The 18,550-nt window shown below is 44.1% G+C and overlaps 2 protein-coding genes across 3 annotated transcripts; both read left to right on the top strand.

Moving 5' to 3' along the window:
* The first annotated feature begins 1,266 nt into the window (after positions 1-1,266).
* myct1b (myc target 1b) lies at positions 1,267-4,218 on the top strand. Its single transcript, XM_037072481.1, has 2 exons — positions 1,267-1,420; positions 3,147-4,218. The coding sequence occupies exons 1-2, from the start codon at positions 1,366-1,368 to the stop codon at positions 3,647-3,649; spliced, it is 558 nt and encodes a 185-aa protein (XP_036928376.1). The 5' UTR covers positions 1,267-1,365; the 3' UTR covers positions 3,650-4,218.
* Positions 4,219-4,623: 405 nt separating this feature from the next.
* On the top strand, positions 4,624-18,446 carry tulp4b (TUB like protein 4b). Of its 2 annotated transcripts, none has more exons than XM_037072478.1 (16): positions 4,624-4,760; positions 5,442-5,726; positions 8,086-8,355; positions 8,882-9,010; positions 9,096-9,257; positions 9,465-9,645; positions 9,729-9,836; positions 9,932-10,098; positions 10,257-10,481; positions 10,636-10,870; positions 11,816-11,939; positions 12,070-12,214; positions 12,483-12,576; positions 12,663-12,806; positions 12,887-16,299; positions 16,574-18,446. In XM_037072478.1, exons 2-16 carry the CDS (start codon positions 5,709-5,711, stop codon positions 16,688-16,690), a joined length of 5,532 nt encoding a protein of 1,843 aa, XP_036928373.1. In that variant the 5' UTR covers positions 4,624-4,760; positions 5,442-5,708; the 3' UTR covers positions 16,691-18,446. The 2 variants fall into 2 exon arrangements, with proteins under 2 accessions (XP_036928373.1, XP_036928375.1); XM_037072480.1 differs by lacking the exon at positions 4,624-4,760 and adding an exon at positions 5,170-5,294.
* The last annotated feature ends 104 nt before the right edge of the window (positions 18,447-18,550 follow it).

Below are 18,550 nucleotides of genomic sequence, written 5' to 3'. Positions count from 1 at the left end.
GGCACGCAGCAAAGGGCCCCAGGCTAGGACTCGAACAGAGGGCTGCTACAGTGAGGATAAAGCCTCTGTACATGGGACACCTGCTCTACCAACTGAGCTAATGGGCACCTGACAGTGAAGATTTCTTTAAAAGGGTGTCAGTAACATCTTTTCAAATCATTTTGGGGTCTTGGACCTTACAGAGACTTGGGCTAGGTTGTTGTATGGACTCATTTAATTTTTTTTACCCACTTACTTAAGTTGTTCAGGAAAATGCTTGTGAGGTGGTGGTTCAGTTGCATTGTGGGTAATGTAGGCACCAGGTTTTAAGAAGCAGTCCACTGGTCCTGCACTTAACCCTCCAGTTTAAAACCTATTTGTGAGCAACTCTAATTGTTAAACCTGCTGCCCCACACTTAAATGGTCAATTAGAAAACTTAGATAACTACATTTTAATGAAACCCTCACAAGCCTGCAGCTGAATTAACACTTAAATATTTCTTGTATGATGTTTCTGGGGAAGCTCTAGGCTGTTTTACTATGCAGATCACAATGACAGTGTGCTCAAAGCTGCAGCTCCACAAGAGACTCTTCATTGAAAGTACTTTGTTGCCATCTGCTGGACACTGCTGAGCAATGACTGTCCTAATTCAGCTTCATGGGATTTTTCTTTCATGAAACCTTCTCTTTGGCCTGTCCCATGGGATTTATGGAAAGTCCAATCCTGGAAAAGTCTTTCTGCTAATTAAGATGTATAAATATTTCAGAGGGAATAATTGTACATGTGTGTGTATCAGCTGCTGAGCTGCAGGAGGCTGGTTTATAGAAAGGTCAGCCTGAAGACTCTGAGGCAGAAGTGAGTCGGGAACAGTGCAACAATTGAAGGAAATCCCCATAGAGACTGTGAGCATGATAGACTGCAGACTCTCTAGTGGATGGTTGGATTTTCATTTTCAGTTTAGATTATCCAGAACCTTGTCAAGACACTCGGAAACATTGCCAACGCCTTTTACATCAGACGTATCACTGTATTTTTGAGGGTTGTGATTAAATTACATTATTTAACCATGTATCAAGAACTCAGCATGGCAAAGCTGTGAGAAAAACACAAGCAACATGCCTTTTCCTAAGCCAATAAAGCCATTGTTGGAAAGTATTGATCCTGAGGAAATGATGCAAAAGGAAACAACCCTGCTTCCCAGTGTTATGTCCCACACAGATAAGCAATGCATTTGCTAATTTTAAAGCCAGAGAGGGAAGGAAGCATGACAGCAAAGTTTCCGCCACACCAAACACTGCTGAGAGAAAAAAAAAAACGCAAAAAAGCCTGTCAGCTCAGTGTTCGTCTGGCTGCTCCGAGTCTGTGTGGAATCAGTCGGTGGAATAATGGCACATAATGAAACACATCCCATGTTGGAGATACTTAAATCATTTAATCTTGGTGAGTGTATCTCTCGTTGTTTCCTGTGAAAACGTAAGATCTAAGAGTGGCATGTTTTATCGTGAAATTCACGTGTGATGGTTCTTAAATTGATACAACAAATGACATCAACACACAACTGTCTGTTTAATCTCTGTAACTGGCTTATACTTAGAAATAATTTGCCTAAAATAGTGACGTTAGTCTTTTAAGTTAAAGTCATAAGTTTCTATCATGTTGAGTCAATGTGTGAATAAATCAAATAACTAGATGTGAGAATTTAAAACAGGGGACAGAATGACAAACCTGAACTGATTTGCTTTCAGTTCATTTCTAATGTAGGCTGTTATGTTTTAGGAAAACAAATCAGGGAACAAAACTCTCAGTTCTTACAAAAAGGGGCTCCATGAAACAGTTTGTAGCAATTTACATGTATTAATCACATTTATTGGCCATATGAGAGCAGATTGTGATGTGTGTTCACAAATGAAACCTTCCCGACTCTTTTGTTTGCCTGCACAAACCTGTGAACAAAGTTTGTTTAATGATATTAAATGCTGCTGGGCTGCGGATGTCTTTGTGAAGGACTCATGTTGATTGTGACGTTATGCACGTTCTCGATTGCCTTGTCTCAGTGCCTCTCTCCACTCTACTAACAGAGAGCAGCAGTACCTAACATTAGTTTGTACAAACCAATGACCGACTTTCACGGAGCCTCTTTAAGTTCAACAGCCCAAAATTATTTATAGTGTAGAAATCTGTTCATCTCTAAGTGCAGCTGAAACGCACACTGACGTCTCTGCATTTGGAAAATTGACCCAGAACACACTGGGTGACTATTATTGTCTGCAGCGTCAAAAAAATGAGTATGAACCGCATCAAATCGTTGGTTCTTTAAAGCCTTCCCGTTTGCCACCTTTTATTAAGTTAACTTTGAGGCTATTTATACTTGTCTCTTCACTTTCAGCTGCACTGTAACATTTACACCTCTGTGTTTTCAGTTTTACTTAATATATCTCATATTTTTCTTTCTACCTGAAGTTAAAATATGTCAGAATATTAGTTTAAATGTTAAAATCTGACATTATCTTCAGAATGTGAATAAATAAGTAAAAACGTGGCCATTTCTTACATACTGCACCTTTATATTATCCTTTTAAAATCCTCATTTTACTTTGATATCTTAGATGAATCCTTCCGTATTAAACGTTGTATTGCCTTTATGAAACGTAGCCTTACCCAAGTTTTAGTTCGAATTCAGTTAACCTTTGTAGTCGACATACATCCTGTATGGCCTCATTTCAGGAGCAACGTGACAAATCGAATGATAAAGTTATTTTTTGATGCCTCACACCAATGGTACGGTCAGTCTGTTCTTCAGTGCAATGATACATAGACGGTGAACCCACATGCAGGTGTGATGTAAGATTTTATATAACGGTGAGCCCAGTATAGCAGCAATAAAAAAATCAATACACAGAACAGAACTTTCCGGAACAAATCTGGCACATATGGGATGTACTTTCTTAGGCTGGTGCGGCTGCTTCTTCCACTATGCTAATAAGATTTTTCATTTCTAACCTGAAAGGCAGCAGAAAACATCCATCTGGGGAAATAATCATCCGCTTTTTCAGGACAACACGACACATCCTGCCACATGTTCCACCAAACATTTCCAGCCATTATTTTGATCCCTGAGTACTTCCCCCTTTTCTGACACTCTGCATTGATTTCCTCCCTTTTCCAGACGATATGATTCTCGCCTTCTGTTTATCTGTGCTCGTTGGCCTGCTGCTGGGTGCTTTGGTCTATGTGCTGTTGACCTGGGCATCCAGGCGCAGGGCCACCGCCAGGATCACCCAGCGCTCCAAAAAGAGATCTGGCACTTCACAAACAAACAACCCTGCGAGCAGCCAGATGGGGCTCTACAGAAGCACTTTCCTGAGCGTCTACAGACAGCCCTCTCTGGAGCCAGTGGGCCCTCTGGGGAGCAAGCCAGGCTTAGAGACCTCCACCTTCCGCCCAGTGCCGAAGAGGAGCAGGGCTGGCCTGGACATGGGAGAGGACACTCAGGTCAACATGCCTGAGGACACAGCAGCTTCAGCCTCATTGGATTCAGCATCTCTGGTACCAAACAAGAGGCACTCATTCTGGTTGGGTGGCAATGGACTTAAAGGTTTCCTCCCCTCACAGACTCCCCCTCCTGCATACGACAGTGTCATCCACGCCTTTGAAGAGACTTGCACTTGAATCTTAATAGAACAAGAACTGAAAAAAGCCGAACATTGTAGGATTACACTGGACTTTCTGGCTGTTTTCTGATCTCTATAAGGGACAGACTCTCAGACCTTCTCTCATACTTTTCAGTCTAAAGCGTTATGTCCTTTACAGCAAAAAGATGTTTCCGCGGCCATCAAGACTGAGCTCAGTATTATATTACAAGATATGCACCAGTGGTGCAAGTAATCGATTCATTTGCATGTTAGTTTCTCCATTAAAACAACAGTGTTACAGAATAAGGGGACTCCTTCAAACTGTTTTGTGCAAAACTCAAAGATATTCATTTTTAAATGATATAAAATACAGGCTAGCAGCAAATCAATCTACTGGATGAGATGTGCCAAGCAAGAGAATGACTGTCTGATGATTAATCAGTTGATCATTGCAGGTGCAGAGCATCTCATGAACCATGATGTAGAGACACTGGCAGTAAAGAGAGCTTGAGGGTGGATCTGAACAATCACATGAGGATGCGAGAAACACTGTGTGTCACAGAGTTATATTATCTAACCAGCAATAAAGATTTAATGAAGATTTTATCCAGTGCTTCTAGTTTTTTTGTGCAAAAAAAGAAAATTCTGTTTTTTAGCCTGAAGTGAGTGAATCTGGTGGCATGTGAAATGGAGGAAGGTTATAGTGAAACAGTTACCTAATTAATTTTAATTACAGGACACTCATCACATCAAGGTCTTGTGTCAAGAATGTCACTTCAACTTACATTACAAAGATGGGGTGCGCCATGTCAGGTTGCCATTATAGAAGAAACCCCCTTTTCAGATGCAGAAAATGAATCTCTCACTGATTGTGGCACCTCGTGGACCAGACTCCATATCAGAATCTATCATTTTAAGGCAAAACTGTACATATTTATCTTCACTGACTCTTGACAAGCTCATTAGGTGTATTGGTGCTTTCGTTGTCACTGGATTTGAAGTTCGGGGTCTATTCTCCGTGCTACCTGCCTCATGGCAACCCGTTTTTAAAGCCACAACCCCAAAGTGCGCCAGCTGAGGAGTGCTCGGCAACACGACCGCACTGTGCGCCGCCTGCCTCTGGATTAACGCTGACATAGCGGAGTCAGGTACGTGCATCTGCATTATGTATGTCCGTATATCCTCTTTAATGATACCAACACATGTATTTATCACAGCCGCTCACTGGTCTGGTGAGCATCGTCTCATCCAGACTGCTGCATGCGGTCCGACGGGCTGCAAGACGCATCTGAATGAGAAATCTAATTGATGTGATGTAGTGAGAGACCTTCACAGAGGAGATGAGAGGAGGGCTCGGAGTTTTAATGGATGCTGTTCGTCTGCATTCTTCAATTCCCATCCTCAGAGGCTAATTACTGTGATTTTAACCCCTCTCGATGATTAGAATGCGACAATTATATTCCTGTTATCCGCGTTAGGAAAAACATCCACAGTCATTGTTTTCTTGTCTCATGTAGAGATATCACAGAGGAGTTCACATCACATCCTTTCCCTGGATGCTCTGCTGTTTGACGTAAAATAGGAAGCACGGACAGTTTCAGTACCCATGGAGACAGCAAGTGCACTGATCTCCAATGCAGTGATGCTGTTGCATAGAGACTGAGGAAAAACTGAATTTCAAGGTTGATGCACTGAATGACAACATGGCTATTTTAAGCAAGAGCCACCTTTTCTCTCTCTCTCTCTCTCTCTCTTGCTCTCTCTGCCTGTCTCTTAGATTACCTTACTTGTTGATTAATTTTTTTCCTTCTTTTTTTTCATTGGAACAGGAGGATTACACAACTCTCCAGAGCCACATGAAGAAAAAGACATGGGGTGGGCCACTCAAGCATCACAGCATTTCGAGGCAAAACTCTGAAGTGCCGAGCCGCTTGATTTATTAAGTGGAGGTAGAGCTGGACAACATCTGGCTGTATGATGCATTTTACCTCCCCTTAGGTTTGGTTGTAAGCACCGAGAGCAGAGCAGCCATCACCCTTCAGTGCTTCATCTGAATGGTAATATGGACAGCTTCAATGGAGGGATTTTAACTCAACATGCCCAGGAACTATGAGGTATGTTGGACTGTTTTCATATCAGAAATTCTGCATGAACTCATTCTGTGCAGCCAGATTTTGTGGATTTTAAATTGTAGAGGAGATCCAGAGGTTTTCAAAGATATGGAGCATGTCAGAACGTGATGCACAGGACATGAAGAACATATATATCTGCACTGTGCAGCCGAGGACATCGAGTCTTCGGTTTTGGCTATTTTACCCATAAACATGATGTTGGTGCGAAGAGGAGATGGAAGAAAAAGATTGGATGGAGATCAGGCAATACTGTCAGGCAGCAGATAAGATGATTTCAGCGACGTAAAGCCACTTAAGGAGGAATGAAAATGCAAAGCTGTTTGACAGAAGTAGAGCGTGACAGATATATTGCTTGGCCGATATTTAGTCTGCACATATTGTCCTATCACAGATATATCGTTATTGGTTTAATATGTTGTTTGCAAATATAAAAAATTATAGATGATGATGCAGAAAAAGATGCTTGGGGTAATTTATAATCAGTACATTCACAGTGAAGGTTGCTGTAAAACTGTGAAAAGTCTTTGAGGAATCATTACAAAAATGATGTGTATATCAGCCGATATGCTATCAGCCTCTGCCCCCAAAATTGAGCGTCCTTCGAGCTCTTGTTAAAAGTTTTAAAGGTTTGATGTGAGACACGATAAACCCTGACAGGCAGTCGGAGATTTGACGAGGGGATGAGAGGGGATTTGATTCCCGATGTTAGCAAAATCACTCAAATACATCCCCCTCGTCCTTCCTGTGGCAGAGAGTGTGCAGAGGCAGATGAGTTGTTGAGGTGAATATGTAAGTCTGACTCATTGATCCTTTACCTGACTGAGGTTTGTGCAGGTAAGAACTGAGCTGTGTATCGATAAATCCACGACGCTGTCCATGGATTCGTAACTGGGCCTTTATCTCTCAGTACCGCCCTTCTCCGTCACTTGTCTCGAATCTATAACTTTCTCTACGCTATTTGTATTATACTATATTGCACATACAGTCATGCCATCTACATGATCAGAGTCAAAAGTAGCAACGTATAGTCACAGAAGAGCGAGAGGATGATAGAGACACTCTACTGCCTGTAGTACTCCCATTATCTTATTATCAACATCAGAAGTACAAACGCTTAGTCATGGAGGAGTGTGAGGGTCACAGAGACGCCCTGCTGTCTGTAGTATTCCTAGTATGTGCCTTTTCTACTCCTATGATCATTCAGTAGCATCTGTTCTGCTGAAAATACGCCACGTCTGCAACTAAATATGTAAGGCGCCCTGCAGTGGTGTCCTCTGGGAGGCGTACATAGGTGTGTGTGTTGGTCGGTGGTGTGGAGACAGGGTGGGCCATCCCTAGAAAGTCGCACACCGCTTACAGTAGATATTTTTGCTGATAAATGCAGCTTTTTTTCATCTTCAAAATATACATGTGAGCCCTGTAGGACATTTTGTTTCCAGGCAGAGTCCGCCCAGTAAGTCTCAGCAGATTCAGGCAAGGTTGGAAATGGATGCACTCAGTCTGAGATATAACTAACCGAAGTGAATGAAGCCAGTACTGGGCCGGTTTTAAAATAGAGCGTTTGTGTGTGATGTTTCAATAATACTTTCAGTTTTTTTTAGTTTTGGGAATCAGTACAAATAAAAGACAGACTGAGAAGTGATGATGTCATCTGGAGCAGCTCCATAGACAGTGAATAATAGAACAACAGCCAGAACACTATGAGCAGCAGCCATGGTGATTCTACTGCTATAAGGGCACAAATAGTGATTCACTGCTGAGCTCAATTCAGGAAGCTCATTTACATGAAAGAGCACACGAGCCCTTTGTTTCAGTTTCTAATGATGTCTGTAAACTAGCTCGGTAAGATAATGTCCATCTGCATATGCCTGCACTGCCGGTTTTGCCTTTACATTATGAGTAACTGCTGGGTACTTTTAATTATAAATCCAATCTCATGCTCTTCACTTGATCACATCGCTCATTCAGCTTGACGAGCCCTGTCTCAGTAACCAAGCAAAGCTATCTGTTTTATTATTGACAGGATTTTCTCACCACAAGGTCCATTTAGTGGGTGTTTAGATCACATCACAGTTTTACTGTAGAACTGAACTGGAGATGTGAAATTACATTTTTTTTCTAAGCCTTGGCAGAAAGAAATCTCACCACACGATGTTTTGTTTCACTGTACTCTTCCACTGCCAACAGTGTACGTCCCAAAATGTCCTGAACATCACCAGTTGCCAGTGTTAGGCTCACAGACAGACACAAACATGCACTGAATCTGGTTTTATGAAAAGGTTAAAAAAGTTGTATATTGTAGCTTGAACTCTGCTTCTCCCTCTCGTTTTTAACCTCCTAGCCTGGTCACTCAGTAGGGATGTTGGCTGCCGTGGAACATGGTCCCATCCTCTGCAGCGACTCCAACATCCTCTGCCTTTCGTGGAAAGGCCGGGTCCCCAAGAGCGAAAAGGACAAGCCGGTGTGCCGGAGACGGTACTATGAGGAGGGCTGGCTCGCCACAGGGAACGGGAGAGGAGTTGTTGGGGTGACGTTCACATCGAGTCACTGCAGGAGGGACAGGACTACACCTCAGAGAATCAATTTTAACCTGCGAGGACACAACAGCGAGGTGTGGTCTTGACTATAGTGATATAACTCTCTTTTATATTTTTTGTATTTCGTAATTGAGAAAATCCTCATGTATTCTCTAATTTTCCCTGTTTAAAGTAATCTCCTTCTTTCTCTGAGCCCTCTCTGACAAAACTCACTGTAAATGAGGGTCATCTCTAGATTATCTAAGCAGGATAGATAAAGGTTCATTCAAGTAGTAAATGCTGTCTAATGAGTTCTGTTGTATGCAGTTTAAATAGGATGATAAGTACGACAAAAAGAGATACAATCAGAGCACATGTAAATGTGTAACGCATATTGTTTAGCTCATCAAATCCAAACTGCAGTTTCAGATAAAACAACGTCATCTCTCTGCATGTGACTCTCCTTCCAACTGCAGCAGACTTTGAAATCACATCCAGACAAAAAAAAGCTTTTTTTAGCATTGTGCTCCTGCTGTGTATTAATCATGAATGTCCCTCTGTGCAGAGAGGCACCTGTATTTGCAAAAAAAACACTAAAAGTGTTTTTGCACATTTTTGCAGGTTGTCTTGGTGCGTTGGAATGAACCCTTTCAGAAGCTCGCCACCTGCGATATGGAGGGAGGTATATTTGTGTGGATCCAGTATGAAGGAAGATGGTCCGTGGAGCTGGTGAACGACAGAGGAGCACAGGTAGACACTTTTTTTCCCCCTGTGTCTTGAAAAAAGTCTTTACATACACAAACAATCTTGACGGGGGAACACTTCTTTCCTGCAGGTGAGTGACTTCACTTGGTCACACGACGGAACTCAAGCCCTCATCGCGTACCGGGATGGCTTTGTGTTGGTTGGCTCCGTCAGTGGGCAAAGACACTGGTCCTCCGAGATCAACCTTGAGAGTCAAATCACTTGTGGTATCTGGACGCCCGATGATCAGCAGGTACGCATTATGTAGATGAACTTTCTTTATGTTGTAAAATGTCAAGGAAATTACATCTGGGGTGAGGATTTCCTCTCGCTTTAAATTCCTCCCTCAGTAGAAGCTGAAACGACTTAAGTAATGGGCTTCTTTGCAGCACTGTATGCCAAGTGCTTAATGCTCCAGAGCATTTTCATCATTAAAGTGTAATGTGCACTGCTCCCTCAGGTCTTGTTTGGTACAGCAGATGGTCAGGTGATAGTGATGGACTGTCACGGGCGAATGCTTGCCCATGTTCTGTTACACGAGTCTGATGGGATCGTGAGCATGTCCTGGAACTGCCCTGATTTCCTGGTGGAGGACAGCACAGAGAGCGACACCGACTCGGACGACAATATTCTGCCTTTAGGTACAAACATGGTCCCCCTGCTCATAAAACAGCCGTGCTACCTTCTGTCTTCTAGTGTACTTACTTTTGTTTGTTCCTCCAAGTGCGCAGAGTCAAGCCTCTGCTGACGGTCACCTTCTTATCAGGAGATATCAGTTTGATGAACAACTACGACGACCTCTCTCCTGCCGTAATTCGCTCAGGGCTAAAAGGTAGAAAAAAACCCAAGTTTCACATGTATGCCTTTGAATTGTGTTGATCATTTGACCCATAACACACACGCTTCTTGTACTCCTTCCTTGAACAGATGTTGAGGCCCAGTGGTGCTCCCAGGGAGACCTCCTGGCTGTGGCCGGCATGGAGAGACACGGGCTTCCTGCAGAGTCTGCATGCGCGTCCATAATGAGGAACGCCCTCGTTAAGTTCTATAACGTCCAAGGAGAACACATCTACACTTTGGAAACACCGGCACAGGTTAGTGCTGCACAGACCGAAGGAGGCAGTAGATATAAACTGAACAACAATGGTAATTTAGTTAGAGAGGGATGTGCTGAAATGTCCTTGTTGTATGAGTGAGTGAAGGCTACACTGCCAGTGAATGCAGGACCTGATTGTGACTAATTGTTTTCCAGAGACCCATCACCACCATCTGCTGGGGTCACAGAGACTCTCGTCTGTTCCTTGCATGTGGGCCGGCGCTGTACGTGGTGCGCGTGGAGCACAGGGTCGCCAGCCTCCAGCTCCTCTGCCAGCAGGGCATCGCCAGCGCCCTGCGAGAGGAGAAAGACGTGGGCAAACTGAACATGCCCTCGCTGCTCTGCTCTTACGTCACCACCGCTTTCATACCCACCATCAAGGTGCGCTGATCTTTCATTAATCTCTGTGCAGCAGCAGCCATAGGCAGCTTCTTACCTACTTTTCTTTCACTGTTATAATGCAAAACTGCTGACAGAGACGTGTTTTCATTTGAGCATCCAGCAATTCTACCGCTCTTTCCTCTCTTTGTTTCAGCCCCCAATCCCTGACCCCAACAACATCCGTGACTTTGTCAGCTATCCCACAGCTGGGAATGAGCGGCTCCACTGCACCATGAAGCGAGCAGAGGACAGCCCTGAAGCAGGCGGACCCTGCTACACTCTCTACCTAGAATATTTAGGAGGACTGGTGCCGATTCTTAAAGGAAGGCGCATCAGTAAACTGCGGCCCGAGTTTGTAATAATGGATCCAAAAACAGACAGCAAAGCAGGTGAGACTAAGCCTTATATGTCTTATATGTTTCACAGGAACAATTTCTTTGTTAGGAAGTAATTTGAGTGAAAAAATGTTTACAGTTTGGGTCTGTGGATTATTTAGGTCAACCACATAGACTCACATGGCAGCCATTTTCCTTTGACATCCAACTCAGGGGGAGGAAGCTCAAATGGCTGCATGTTGTATAAGTGTCACAAATTTGGTAAATTGTTGTGAAATGATAACAATGTGTAAGATTCCCTGTGTTTATAGAACTGGTATCCTGGAAAGTAGCAGGAAGCCATTATACCAACATTTGAGATGTCAGAGGAAAATGGCTGCCGTGTCAATGTGGTCAGAAAAAAAATCACCCATAAAACTGACTAATTAACATATCGTACCTTCTTTGTTCTCGTCATTTTGCTTCGCTGTGCAGTTGATTTTAGACTGCAGTGGGCTAGCTGTTCATCTGTTCTTCCACTCTTATTGCTAGGTGTTGCTTATCGACTGCTAGCTGGGACAGACATGAGAGTAGTATCGATGTTCTTGTCTAAATATTGGCCAGAGAGCGATTATTACACAAAAAGAGGTGAAACGAAATCCTGCTGAATATCGGGAGGGAAAAAAACAAGCAATCTTTTTCTTGTCGTCTCAAATTAAAATCTGCACCTGGCTCCCTTGTGCTCTACTTTAAAACAACCAGATAATCACATTCACCTTGAGTAACCAAAAACAAATACAGATGCTGGTGATGATTACTGTTGTCTGATGTAACAGTCTGAGGCTTGATACAGAAATAGCCTGCATGATGACCTGACTGCACTAGGTTTGCCTGTAGCCTGTGGTCCAACACAACACTACCTTGCTTTTTAATAACGGTCTTTATGCTGTGGTGCTTTAATGCCATAATGAGGACTGGGCTCAAACTCACCTCTTCTGTTTTGTGAATATTTGTTTCCAGAGGAGGTATGTGTGAATCCCATGATCTCGTACACTGACAGCTGCAACTGCTCTGACTCCAGTGACATTGAGCTGAGCGATGAGTGGGTTGGGAAGAAGTCACCGAAGTTATCCCGAGGAAACAGGTCAACCCAAACTCTGCATGTCAGGAATTATATAAATGAACTTCAAACAGGCATGAACTACATCAACTGAAAAATATCATGTGTCCAAAAGGAAAAAAGATGATTTAATATTTAAATATTGGTTTCAAAGGATGAACATGGAATCGAGAAAATCCCCCAAAATTTCACGCGCCAATCAGGAAGGCCAGCGATCGCCACGGTTGCCGACGAAGAAGCCTCCTGCTCGGTCTCCCAGTCTGACACGTCGAGAGTTTTCAATGGATGGCCTCACAGAGGTAAAAATGTGCTAGTGATACTGTCGTACCTGAATTGGTACTTTGTCCCATATGTCAAAATAGATTTAATTAATTTTAATGTAGATGTTTTAATAAATAACTGTTCCTGTAAAATACATGTTCCTCTGTCAAGCAACAAGCACATTTTAGCATCTTAATAACATTTTCTATTTCTCACTACCTGATATATCACACCTGTAGGCGGCTGATTCATTTTCTTGTCTCACTGATAACTCTCATTTTCATTTCCATATCTCCTGCCTCACAGCACAACTATCTTGCTCAAGTCACGTCCAACATTTGGGGGACCAAATTCAAAATTGTTGGACTCGCCTCTTTTCTCCCCGCCAATCTTGGTGCAGGTAAATGTCACACATACGCGTCATGACGACCATTCTGCCGAATGTGATAGATGAAACAGTCACCGTGACTTTCTTCTGTGTTTCAGTCATCTATAAGACGAGTTTGCTTCATCTGCAACCCAGACAAATGACAATCTACCTTCCAGAAGTGCGGAAGATTTCTCATGACTTCATGAGCCTGCCTGTGTTTAACCCCAATGTGTTCAGTGAGGATGAGGATGATTTACCAGGTATTAAAGAACAACATTTTGACATATTTCAGTTATTTTAGTTTCAAAGCACTGACTAAATTGTTTGTTATTTTTTGAAGTGATGGGGCCGTCTGGAGTGGCAGGTGACAACCCTCCATGTACTGTCAACATTCCCATCGCTCCCATCCACAGCCCGGCTCAGGCCATGTCTCCAACTCAAAGCATCGGCTTGGTTCAGTCACTTCTGGCCAATCAGAATATTCAGCTCGACGTCCTGACGAACCCTACAGCCACGGCAGCAGCTGCAGCTGCAGCAGCAGCAGCTTCTGTCCCTGTGGCCGATCATGGGCAGGATGCAGTCGCATCACCATACCCAGTGCCAACTAGATACTCGAACCCTGGTCAGGTGATCTTCAATGGGCTGGAAATGGGTCCTCTTCTTCCTGGTACTCTTCCTCCTCCACCACCACCTCACCATCTCCCACCACAGCCTCACCCGCAGCGATCTCATGCAACGCAGCCTCGCCAACAGCAGTCCAAACAGTCTCAACAAATGCAAACGCAGCAGCAGCAGCAGCAGCAGCAGCAACAGCAGCAGCAGCAGCAGCAGCAGAAAATGCATCATCATCAACAACAGCAGCAGCAGCAGCAGCAGCAGCAGCAGCAACACCATCTGCAGTCCCAATCACAGCAGCTGCAACATCAGCAACTGCAGCAGCAACAGCAGCAGTTACAGCAGCAGCAACAGCAGTTGCAGCAGCAACAGCTTCAGCAACTGCACCACCAGCAGGCGCTACATCAACAGCAGCAACAGCATCAACAACAGGTTCAGCAACACCAACAAATGCATCAAAATCAGCCGGTGACACCCCAACAACTTCAGCAGCAGCATCAGCTCCAGCAGCAGCAGCAACAGATGCAGCTGCAGCACGAGCAGATGCAGCAGCAGCAGCAGCAGATGCAACAGCAGCAGCAGCAGATCCGCCAACAGATCCAGGAGATGAGGCAGCAGCAGCAGCAGCTCCAGCAGCAGCACCAGCAGATCCAGCAGCAACATCAACAGATGCAGAGGCAGCACCAACAAATGCAGCAGCAGCTGAAGATGCAGATGTCGCTGCCGCCTCCTCCAACCGGCTATCCTTCCATTACTTTACAACAGATTCATCTTCTGCCTCAGATGCCTCCTCCCACCACTGAGCCTACAATCAACAGAGGGGAGCATGGACACACTCTGACTCTGAAACCGAGTCTGCCACGTACATTACCCCCCTTCACTGACATGGATGGCTCTATGGAGATGCAGATGAGGAAGGCTAATCCTCCTCCTCCATACCCGGGCACCGTAGCGTCTGCAGCGGCTGCTACAGCCGTCACTACGCCTCAAACTCTTGTCACAAACTGTGACAGCCCAAGTGTCCTGGCGCCTGACCCCTGCCTCAAGAAGGATGAATTTTTGCTTCACCCTGTCACTTTGCAGTACCCAACACCTCTGGGATATGAAAGGATCACAACCTTTGACAGCAGTGGGAATGTGGAAGAGGTTTGTAGGCCACGCAGGCGTCTCATTCGTAACCAAAATGCATATGCTGTCCACGGCTCGGCCACACTCAAAGTCACGTCATCAGAGAATAAAAAGATTCAGCTTCCCTACAGCTCAGCAACACTGAGCCGCCTCTCTGTCCCTCGATACTCAATACCTAGTGGTGACCCGCCTCCTTACCCAGATCCAGCCAATCAAGTGAGTGCTACTCTTCCTCCTCCACAGAGAATTGATAGCAGCCTGATTCATGCCACTCTACGTCGTGACCGCAGAGACGTGGGACTTAAAGTGCCACAGATGATGGAGAGCTCAAGAACCCTACCCTCCAAGGCTAAAATAAACAGTGCACTAGCGCTGAGCTATCAGCAGAGGGTGCCCACTGCATTGTACACATGCACTCAGTGCAGCAGTAACAACAGCAGCACCAGTGTCAGTGTAAGTGGTGGCGGCACTACAAGTAGTGGGATTGCAGGCGGGACGGTGGTGAGGCAGGACTTCCCACCAGGGAAAGGGGCACATCACAGCACCATCATCGTGCACTCTAAAGGCGCGTCACCACTGGCCTCTCAGTCCTCGTACAGTCTGCTGGGTGCTGTTGATAACAGCAGGGACAGGACAGTGTACGTTAACTCCGCCTTCACTGAAGATGAGACTTTAAATCAGCAGTGTCACCTTGAAAAATCTGTACGTCAGCTGACTCTCGGCGATGTCAGCTTGACAGTAAAGCGCCCTCCGCCTTATCAGTGGGACACCTCCACCACAGAGGAGTTCTGGCTCACCCCAGAGCAAACGATGTTAGCTCCTCCACCAGGACCTCATAAACCACCTCCTATCCTCATCAGTCAGGCTCAGCACTTGGATGTGACCAGGCTACCATTTGTCCTCACGACTAAACCTCCAACCAGTCCAAGCACAAGCACTCTTACCTTCCCGTCAGGTTACCAGATATCCCTCTCGCCTTTTCCTCCGGGTGTGGGTCACAGTGGTCCTTCACTTCAGACCTTACAGAACCCCCCACCTCAGTGCTCCCCAAATGATGTGGTAACTTCAGTCCCTTTTGCTCAGCAGGACCCCAACTTGGTCTTGCCACCGGGATATCCTCCCAATCTAGCTAACTTGGCGTGCTGCCCTCTGCCTCCAATGTACCCAGGAGCCAGCTCATGTGCTGGACTCCAGCTGCACCCTGTCAACCTTCACCCCTGGAACCCTTACCCCTGCCCACCTCCCATGCAAGACCCTCCAGCACCTCCCCTCCCTACCAAAACGCATCAGATTTTAGAGAAGCCAATTCTGTCCCCACCTCCTCCTACTGGGCCACCTCCTCCACCCCCTCTGCCTCCCCCTCCTCCACCTACTGAGCTACCACCATCCAAAAGTGCCACAGAGGATCTCGCAGAGTCTGCTAACAACTTTCCAGAGCCATCTTCCCTGAATGAAAGCCCCGTGCCACAGGAGTCAGAGCGCTTCAACAAAAAGAGCCGCAAAAGACTGGACAGCAGAGCCGAGGAGGCCAACATGCCCAACGTCTCTGAGAGCAAATCCAGAAAGGAAGGGCGGGCGCTGTCTGACTTCAACACTCTTATTTCCAGCCCAAGGCTTGGCAGCAGAGAGAAGAAGAAGCCCAAGGGCCAGAGAGAGCAGCTCAATAAAACTAAGAAGATGAGCCGGACCACAAACGAGTTCCAGGATAGCTCAGAGAGCGAGCCGGAGCTGTTCATCAGCGGTGATGAGCTCATGAACCAGAACCAGAGCAGTAAAAAGAGCTGGAAGAACAAGCGCAGCATGCGCATGGCGAGCGAACTGGAGGAGATCAAGTGCCGCAAGGCGAACGAAAGAGAGGACCGTAGTTTGGGAAGCCAGGGATTTGTCTATGTCATGGCCAATAAACAGCCACTGTGGAACGAAGCCACCCAGGTCTACCAGCTGGACTTTGGAGGACGAGTCACGCAGGAATCAGCAAAGAACTTTCAGATTGAGCTGGATGGTAGACAGGTAACATGAGAATCCTAAAGAATGTAGAGCTGATTTAGTTAACTCACAATAATACACATGCAGCATTTTTTATTAGGGCTCGACTGACATATCACAGATATCTGACTTTTGTTTCAGTCCCTAATATTGGTAATTACATCAGCCCCAAAAATTCAGTCAGCCAGTCAGTTTACACAATTTACACAGCCCAAACTTAACCAGTTAAAAAGTTGCTAATGTGTTGGTTAAAACATGCTTACTGAAATTTACTGTATCATATCTGTCTTTTTTATAGGTGATGCAGTTCGGGCGAATCGATGGGAATGCCTATATCCTGGATTTTCAGTATCCTTTCTCAGCAGTGCAGGCATTTGCTGTCGCCTTGGCCAACGTGACTCAAAGGCTGAAGTGAAAAAGCTAACTTTGCGTTGTTGTAGACTAACTCAAAAGGAGCCACACTGGTCTTACTCCCCCCCAAAGCGTGGGGCTAAAGCTGAGGAAATGTCAGTGTTGTGGTGGTTCTTTTTTCGAAAGATGAGATTAAGTTGGTCTTGGACGTGCAGATCTTTAGCTGTCAGTCTGTGAACGCAGTCGAGGTCGGTGGTCACGGAGTCTCAACGAGTTAACTCCATCATTTCTAGTTCACATGTTGAATGTACTCAAGCTAATTTTATTTATTATTTAAATGTTATTTAGTGCAGTAAAAAAAATAAAATATATCAACCTTCACTGGATAAACAAAAGGTTAACTAAGTACATGTTTGAACGGATTTTAAAAACAGTTTGGAGGTTTAGTAACACGTGTGAAGTCAAATGACAGCTAATTTAATGTGTTTAAAATGAATACATTTTTCATAAATGTTTGTAATGTCAGGGTTGCCTGCTTTGTGACGTGTGGTGGCATTCAAAATTGCAAATGCATTTTGACAAAGCCATACTCACACAAACACTGTTGTAATTAAGTTTTAAGCAGGTTTTTTTTCAATACCTTTATTTATATTTTTATTCATCATTCAAACCTCATTTGTTCACAGCCATGATTTGATTTTTAGTCTGTTTACTTTGTAATATGTCCTCTATGTTATGTGCAAATTGCTGAACATGCAATAGAAGAATATATTGATTCTGTAACTGCAACGTGAGGAGTTGAGTACAGTTATACATAGTTTGTATATTTTCTATTCATGATACTTCTATGAAGTGGTGCAACGAACATAAACATGAATTATTTTGGCCACAATACAGCAAATCATTTGTTCGGTCAGAGCCGCTGTGATCTCACAATGTATTGCTCATTTTTTTCACATGTAAATGTACGTATTCTTTTCCATTTTTCAAAAATTCCCCTGATAAAGTCAAATGCGTTTGGCTCAAAGTAAGAGGGGAAGATGGTTCAGAATGGTCCGATCCCCACCAACAAATTTTGCTCTCAGTGAATCTCAAACTTGGTTGGCTCTTTGTTGTTTCAAGTGGGTGTTTATGATGCTACTACATCAGTAGTTTGCCTTGTTGGAAATCAGTGCTGCTTTAGATAGATAGAGCTTGTGTGCAATAATGCTCCTACTTAGAACTGATGTTGTACTTGCAAAAAAGAAAATACAAAGCTGCTTGTGTATTAGTAAAATGACCGAACATCATTATATGCTTACAAAAATGTGCTTATTTGTTGCTAATTTCAGTAATTTTTGTACATCACCTTTGCTTTAACATGGTACCAAGAGTTTTTTGATGTTACACTTGTAGAAAAAAAAAGAAAAAAAAGAATGAGAACAATAAAAGTTGCAAAGGTATAAAATACAACATATTCAGATTTAACTGTTAGTAAGAGTGAGATTCATGTAGATTTGGTGCTATTGTATAAAGAAAACAAATGTGGAAATGTACGGACATTTTTTCATTTGCTAACAGAAGGTTATTTTAAAGTATATGAAGAAAGTATTTTGAGAGAGGATACAGGACATTTAGTGCAGAGAGTTTTTCATTTAACAGCTTTTCAGTTAATGCAGCTTCAGAGACGTCAGTTATCAGCAATACTGCCTAATGAATAGTTGGTTGCCTGATTTTTTTTTTTTTCTCTTATTTTGTGAAGGAAACAAATATGATAAGACCATAGGTTTACATGGACCTATAGGCTGGCCTAAATCTAATAAAAGATACATTGTTCCAAACTTGTTTGTTGTTTTGTTTCATTTCCAGTTTGGCTCTGACGCAAAAGTTAGTGATCTGTGGAGCCCACACCAGTTTCCTGTCTAGTCTGTTTGTGTTGGCCTTG

Source organism: Acanthopagrus latus, chromosome 16 (genome assembly GCF_904848185.1).
Source record: "Acanthopagrus latus isolate v.2019 chromosome 16, fAcaLat1.1, whole genome shotgun sequence".
Lineage (NCBI taxonomy): Eukaryota > Metazoa > Chordata > Actinopteri > Spariformes > Sparidae > Acanthopagrus > Acanthopagrus latus.
Note: the sequence above shows the minus strand (reverse complement) of the source record. Positions and strands in the feature narration are given on the sequence as shown.